This window comes from Salvia miltiorrhiza, chromosome 7 (genome assembly GCF_028751815.1).
Source record: "Salvia miltiorrhiza cultivar Shanhuang (shh) chromosome 7, IMPLAD_Smil_shh, whole genome shotgun sequence".
Taxonomy (NCBI): domain Eukaryota; kingdom Viridiplantae; phylum Streptophyta; class Magnoliopsida; order Lamiales; family Lamiaceae; genus Salvia; species Salvia miltiorrhiza.
Window position 1 is genome coordinate 14,014,371 of NC_080393.1, and position 7,371 is coordinate 14,021,741.

The 7,371-nt window shown below is 36.9% G+C and overlaps 1 protein-coding gene across 6 annotated transcripts; it reads left to right on the top strand.

Annotated features, from left to right (window-relative positions):
• Positions 1 to 2,650: 2,650 nt before the first annotated feature.
• LOC130995359 (LEC14B protein-like) lies at positions 2,651 to 7,331 on the top strand. Of its 6 annotated transcripts, XM_057920608.1 has the most exons (12): positions 2,668 to 2,734; positions 2,889 to 2,925; positions 3,045 to 3,085; positions 3,180 to 3,623; positions 3,940 to 4,059; positions 4,273 to 4,350; positions 4,591 to 4,767; positions 4,939 to 5,016; positions 5,166 to 5,341; positions 5,461 to 5,619; positions 5,756 to 5,816; positions 6,910 to 7,331. In XM_057920608.1, the coding sequence occupies exons 3-12, from the start codon at positions 3,047 to 3,049 to the stop codon at positions 7,135 to 7,137; spliced, it is 1,560 nt and encodes a 519-aa protein (XP_057776591.1). In that variant the 5' UTR covers positions 2,668 to 2,734; positions 2,889 to 2,925; positions 3,045 to 3,046; the 3' UTR covers positions 7,138 to 7,331. The 6 variants fall into 6 exon arrangements, with proteins under 6 accessions (XP_057776590.1, XP_057776591.1, XP_057776593.1 ...); XM_057920607.1 differs by having other exon boundaries at positions 2,651 to 2,925; XM_057920611.1 differs by lacking the exon at positions 2,668 to 2,734 and having other exon boundaries at positions 2,742 to 2,925; positions 3,176 to 3,623.
• Positions 7,332 to 7,371: the final 40 nt, after the last annotated feature.

Genomic DNA, 7,371 nt, shown 5'->3' on the forward strand with positions numbered 1-7,371 from the left:
ACCCCACCCACCCCCCACCCACCCACCCCCAAGCCAAAAAAAAAAATTTTTTTTTTTACTTCCCCTGCCTTGTCTACCCCCAGACCCCCGACCCCACCCACCCACCCTCAAGCCAAAAAAAAAAATTTTTTTTTTACTTCCCCTGCCTTGTCTACCCCCAGACCCCCGACCCCACCCACCCCAAGCCAAAAAAAAATTTTTTTTTTACTTTCCCTCCTTGTCTACCCCCCAGACCCCCGACCCCACCCACCCCCCCTACCACCCACCCCAAGCCAAAAAAAAAAAATTTTACTTTCCCTGCTTGTCTACCCCCCAGACCCCCGACTCCACCCACCCCCCACCCACCCCCAAGCCAAAATTTTTTTTTTTTTTTACTTCCCCTGCCTTGTCTACCCCCAGACCCCAGACCCCCGACCCCACCCATCCCCCCCCCACCACCCACCCCCAAGCCAAATTTTTTTTTTTTTTTTTTACTTCCCCTGCCTTGTCTACCCCCAGACCCCCGACCCCACCCACCCCCTAGGGTTTAGATATTCCATTTAGGGTTTAGATTATCCATTTAGGGTTTAGATGTTCCATTTAGGGTTTAGATGTTCCATTTAGGGTTTAGATTATCCATTTAGGGTTTAAATGTTTCATTTAGGGTTTAGATGATGCTGTTGTTTCTATATTTGTTCTGCATGTTTGGCACTTATGGCACTATTAGTTCCATAAGTGCTAAAAAGACCATTTTACTTTATTTTATTTTGGATTTTCCTTGGCACTTATGGCACTATTAGTGCCATAAGTGCCATAAAATAAAATAATAAAGTAAAAATTTTTGGCTTGGGGGTGGGTGGCGTGGGTGGGGTCGGGGGTCTGGGGGGTAGACAGGGCAGGGGGAGTAAAAAAAAAATTCGTTGGCACTTATGGCACTATTAGTGCCATAAGTGCCATAAAATAAAATAATAAAGTAAAAGTTTTTGGCTTGGGGGTGGGTGGGGTGGGTGGGGTCGGGGGTCTGGGGGGTAGACAGGGCAGGGGGAGTAAAAAAAAAATTTCGTTGGCACTTATGGCACTAATAGTGCCATAAGTGCCTAACCCGACCCGCGTGCCTGATCCTACTCGGCACGCGACCCGCGCTCCTGACCCTACCCAGTCCGCCCAATTAAGGGCAAAAACGTCCCAAAGCTATAAAAATGGCCAAAATTTGTGTTTTTTCAATGTGTGGCCATAAATTGTGTTTTATGCTTCATTTTGGCTACTTCAAAATTTTACTCATTAATAACCCCACAATTGGTTAAGTTTGTTAAAATTTCGATGTGGAATTTAAGATAAATAAATTGATTAAAAAGTTAAAGCCATTAGAATTTAGAAAAGGTTTCCAATATTTACTTGTGCAAGATCTATGGAATATTAATATAATAATTTTTAAATATTTAATGATTTTTAAATATGAAAATTGATTAAAAATTTAGAAAAAAATAAAAATGAATGAGTATTGAGGAAAATTAGAATTGAGTGATTATACAACGCCACGTAGGACATGATTTAAGATAAATAAATTGACTAAAAAGTCAAAGCCATTAAAATTTAGAATAGGTTCCCAATATTTATTCGTGCAAGATTTATGGAATATTAATATAATAATTAAAAAAATAAAAAATAAGAATGAATGAGAATTGAAAAAAAAATGGAGTGTTATATGACGCCACGTAGGATAGGATTTATTTTGGTGCAAGATTTTATGGAATATTAATATAATGATTTTTAGATATTTAATGGTTTTTAGATATGAAAATTGATTAAAAATTTAGAAAAAAAAATAATGAATGAGAATTGATGAAAATTAGAATGGAGTGTATGATGTCACGTAGGATAGGATTTATTTTGCTATTATATATATATATATATATATATATATATATATAGGGAGAGGTTCAAATAAGAACCACTAATAAAAATAAGAACGGAGAACCATTTTAAGCCATTCGATCATCAAGATCTACGGTGGATGCATCATCTTGGTGGATGGATGCAGGTGCTGGGTTCGAATCTTGAAGGGAGCAAAAAAAATTATTTTTTTCGGATGCATTAAATTTAATAGCGGATGCATTAATTTGTATAGGAAATGCAGTAATTTTATTGGTTCTTATGTTCTCACGATAATTGTGGTTCTCACTATAACCGTATCCTATATATATATATATAGATGAAAAATCTTCTCGTAATCTTTAACTTAACATGCATATTGAATATTTTTGTCATGATCGAAATTAACGATTTTTTGAAATATATTAAACTAGAAAAAAGAGAGAAATTAAATATTAATAGGAAAAACTGAGAGGATAGAGAAAACGGTAAAAAAAATTCATCTTTCATGATCGTATTATATATAGATTAGTGATAAGTTTAAATATTGAAAGGCGAGCTAGAATTAAATTATTTGTTTGATAATTAATAACTGCTAGTATATCTTTTCTTGGGAGTAATTGCAAACTATGAAATACCGAATTGAGAAAAACGAAAAAAAATAAAAATCGTTGAGATATTCCTTTGAATTATTTTTCGTGCAAAGCAAAAACAAATTGAGAAAAACGAAATATTTTTCGTTTAAAGAAAAAACAAATTGAGAAAAACGAAAAAGGATAAGGTTTGAGGTATTCATTGAATTATTTTTCTCATTCCCCCAAAATTTAGAAATCCTATTATAGAAAAATGAATTCTTCTGCCGTCACCAGCCAAGAGTATCTAAGTACGTGGTTTAGTGAGACAGTTTAAAAAAGTCAAATATTTCTTGTTCCTCTTCCCCTTCATCTTTATATTTTCTGTTTGAGATAGTACACCATTTTTCTTATATATCGTGAAATGATGAGGATTCTTGATTTTCTGGGATGTTTTAATTTTAGGCAGTTCTTCTTGAGGCAGCTGTAAGAAATCAAACACGTAAGTTTCCCTGATTATATATGTGTGTGTATCAGTGTATGTATATATTCAGCGATTGCAAGTGGTATATTGTTTCAAATTTTGCTAAATATGATGAATGATTACATTATCATATGCAGAGATGTTATCCATTATGCAAGATTTCATTTTTTATGAACATGTAAGCAATCATGACCCGTTTAACATCACTGCATATGAATTTGAATTCTATATACCATTCACTAGAATTAAGACGAATCAATTTTGGTAGGTAGGTAACGCCGGTCGTCACAATGTTGTCTGTACCTGAAGATGCAGACACTGATAGCATGATAGGCTATAGATTTAGTAAAATGGAGATTGAATCTGAGCTCTCTGATGGCTCAAGTGATGATGGTGGTGGCAGTTCTTGGCCTAGTCAAAAGCCAGATTCATTAGATCAAGATATAGCTCAGCTAACGAAGCTTCAGTCGAGGCCAAATGAGCATTTCAGCAGCGTTTCACCTAGGAAACACGACTTCCCTATCTCTACTTTGAAGATGTTGGCAGGTCGAGAAGCTAATCTCTCGGGAAGAGGAAGGTTCTCATTAGCAGATTGTCGTCATGTTTTGAGTAGATATTTGCCGGTTTATGGTCCTTGCATTGTAGACCAGATGTCTACAAGGGCTTATGTATCCCAGTTTTCTGCTGACGGTTCCCTTCTTATTGCTGCATTTCAGGTATCACCACTTTTGAAATGCATGAGGCGAATTTGTTGTGGATATTGTAGTGTATTTCAGAGGTGTTTTGAACTTGTGATGTATGAAAACAACTGGTTTCCAATGACTGGATTATATGTGCTATGTTATAAGTGATGCTTGCGTGCTTTCTTGATCCAAGATCTTATTAATTCGAAAACTGTTTTGGGAGGTGCTTTTGAACTTGTGATATATGAACAGAACTGCCTTCGATTGACTAGATTATATGTGTTATGTTATGTATGATGCTTGTGTTCTTTCTTGATCCAAGATCTTCGTGTTGATTTTTGTTGAACAGGGTAGTCAGATTAGAATATATGATGTTGAAAAGGGGTGGAAAGTTCGGAAGAACATTCTGGCCAGAAGCCTAAGGTGGACGATCACTGATACTTCCCTTTCTCCTGATCAACAATGGCTTGTGAGTTCTCGCCTTCTAATTTGTTGAAAAAACACATGGAATTGATTTTAGGTGTACTTTTTAGTGTCACACTCAGTAACGTGCTATCATGTTACAAAGATGACTGGTTTTGTGTTTTTAATTTCATCCGAGTAGGTTAATGTTATATTAATGATGCCTTCTGATATTGTTGGCCTTAATCTCATTGTGTTTGGGATTGAATGTTTTTTGCAGGTCTACGCAAGCATGTCACCCGTCATTCAGATTGTTGATGCTGGATCTGACACGTGTGAATCTCTTGCGAACATCACTGTAATAAACATTATCTTGTAGTATTATTTTCTCGCATGTGAAGTTCTTAGTTATCGAACAAGACTTTTATCTTTGCTAAGGGACAATATATCATTAGTTTGCACCTATCCATTTCTTTTTTCCCTGATGGATTTGGAAACAACTCTTCTTTGCTTTGTGGTGGATGTGGTTTCATGTGATCTGCTTATCAGGTAGTTTTTTAGTAATATATTGCTCGCCTGTGGCTTCTGTATCGTGCAGGAAGTTCACGACGGTTTGGATCTCTCGTCTCATGATGATGGAGGATACTCATTTGGGATTTTTTCTCTGCAATTCTCAACTGATGGGCAAGAAGTTGTGGCTGGAAGCAGCGATGGGGATATACATGTTTGTGACCTCAACACGAAAAAAGTCTCTCTTCATATATCAGCCCACACGGTACTTTTCCTTTAAATTATGTGCTCCTAATGGCTATTGGAGTTTCTTTTTCCCACGAGATTAACAAATTTGCTTTCTTCTTTTTCTGTGTTCCAAGACTACAAACTTTGCTGTTGTACCTACATTGTTCTCCTTGTAATAGCTGATGATGATGCTTCTAAATATGTGCAGTCTGATGTCAACAGTGTATGTTTCGTTGACGAGAGTGGCCATCTCATTTTTTCTGGCAGCGACGATAGCTTCTGCAAGGTAACTTCTCACGAGCTAGCCAACCTTAGTCATCTGATATAAGCTTCTTGAAGCCTTAGTATGGAGGGTTTTATCAGACAAACTAAGTAATGAAGCTTCAATTGCTTACTTGTTTGTTTTGAATAAAGGAGGGTTTGGTTTTGTTTTAGGTTTGGGACAGACGCTGCTTTGCAGGCAGCGGCAAGCCAGCCGGGGTGCTTATGGGTCACCTTGAGGGGATCACCTTCATTGATAGCCGCAGAGATGGCCGTTATTTGATATCCAACAGTAAAGATCAAGCTATCAAACTATGGGATCTCCGCAAAATGTCGTCTAACTCTATTTGGTACGATCCATCTAGGATCCCTCTCTGAACCACTACCTTGATATATATGTTTTGGTGGTTTGATTTGCTACCATCTTTCTATTCTTCGTAGATCATTGTATTGTATGTTCGTTTTTCAGCTATCAAGGATACAGGAACTACGAATGGGATTACAGATGGATGAACTACCCTCAACAAGCAAGAGATTTCAAGCATCCACATGATCAATCCGTAGCTACGTATAAAGGCCATTCAGTCCTACGCACACTCATCCGTTGTTACTTCTCGCCACAATACAGGTGAACTCCCGACACTCCTAATCCATATGCTTCGCTTCCTTCCACACGCTGCACGCCATTTCTTGGTTCATTTTCACTTCATACAATCAGCTACTAAGCTAACGGTCTTGGTGTATCCTTCCCATTTCATTGGCAGCACAGGGCAGAAGTACATCTACACAGGATCACACGATTCCTGCATCTACATTTATGATTTGGTAATTACTATGCTACTATTATATATGGTTCAACTGCATAAGCCCCAATTTAAAATTTTCTTAACTGACCAAGGGAAATAATCAAATGTTTTGTTTAACGGAGTTATCTTTGAGCCAAATTGGTTCGGCCATTTCGGATAATGATTTTCTTTTCCCACCAAAACTTTAAATTGTTAATATGTTATAAGAACAAATTAAAAAGAAAGACATGAGATTTATTTTACTTTTAGGGTGCGTTCTCTTTGGTTGTAAATTTATCATGTGAAAAGAAGGGATAAACAAAATTTCACCCTTTAAATTATTTCTCTTTTCCCTCATTTCCTACTTTACCCTTACCCATTCCTCATTTTCACTACAAAAGAGGAATAATATTATCATACCATTTTTGGAGGGACAATATTATCCCTCATTTGTAGTGAAAATGAGGAATGAGTAAGGGTCAAGTAGGAAACGAAGGAAAAGAAAGGAAGAATTTAAAGGGTGAAATTTTGGTTATCCCTCATTTTCTGATGATAAATTTACAACCAAAGAGAACGCACCAATGGAAAAACACCGGAAAATGTCATAATGTTTGAACCTTTTTCCCATAATGTTATGCCTTTTATTTTCTATCAAATTGGAATACACGGTTTCTTTATTTTTTTCAATAATGTCACGAGGTCAATTTTTCAGCATCGGAATGTTTATGTGGAATGTGGAACATATGCCCTCACCACATTCTCATGAGAAAATGAAGTTGCTCATGTGTCATGAGGATGCGGCGAGGGTAGATGTTCCACATCACATTCAGACGATCACACAAACATTCCAATGCTGGAAACTTGTCTATCTGTTTCTGACATTATTGAAAAAGTGTTGCAATACTTTTTAACATTGTAACCAGTTTGATGAAAAAAAGTTAGTCCAAGACCCTGTCCGGAAAACATTCAATATGTTTCGATAGGATCATTGAATTCAAGACAAGAAAGATTGGTTGAGTTCAATTGAGTTTTAAATTATTTGCTCACATGTACTTACAAGATTGTAGTCCCGGCCCCTTTCCATGGTTAAACTCATCGATGTGCATCCCTAAACATTTTTTGACTGTGGACAGGTAAGTGGTGATCAAGTCGCGAAGCTAAAACACCATAGATCTACGGTGAGGGATTGTAGTTGGCACCCCACCTACCCGATGCTAGTTAGCTCGTCGTGGGATGGTGAAGTGGTGAAGTGGGAGTTCCCCGGAGATGGAGACGCAGCAACAGCTACCATCAGCAACACAAATTTGTATGATCCCCGCTTGCAAGCTCAAAATCTGTTCAATAATTTGTTGTTGCGGTAATACATGTACATAGCAGATTAAATTGTCATACAATGTCAAATAAATGAGCTTCACCATTTAAATGTGTTTTTACATGAAAAAACTGTATTTATCGAAGATTGTGTTCTGATTGAAATGTTTAGCATAGAAGGTTGTATTTCTTCGGCTTAATTCATATTTTACATTCTCATGTTATATATTCCGTTTTAACTTAACCACTGTTTTATGCGCATATTGATTTTTGACTTATGATTT

Coding starts and splice junctions, on each gene's coding strand:
- LOC130995359 (XM_057920607.1), top strand. CDS start 3,047: ATGTTATCCATTATGCAAGATTTCATTTTTTATGAACAT. Junction 3,624..3,939: donor TTCTTATTGCTGCATTTCAG/GTATCACCACTT, acceptor TTTGTTGAACAG/GGTAGTCAGATTAGAATATA. Junction 4,060..4,272: donor CTCCTGATCAACAATGGCTT/GTGAGTTCTCGC, acceptor TGTTTTTTGCAG/GTCTACGCAAGCATGTCACC.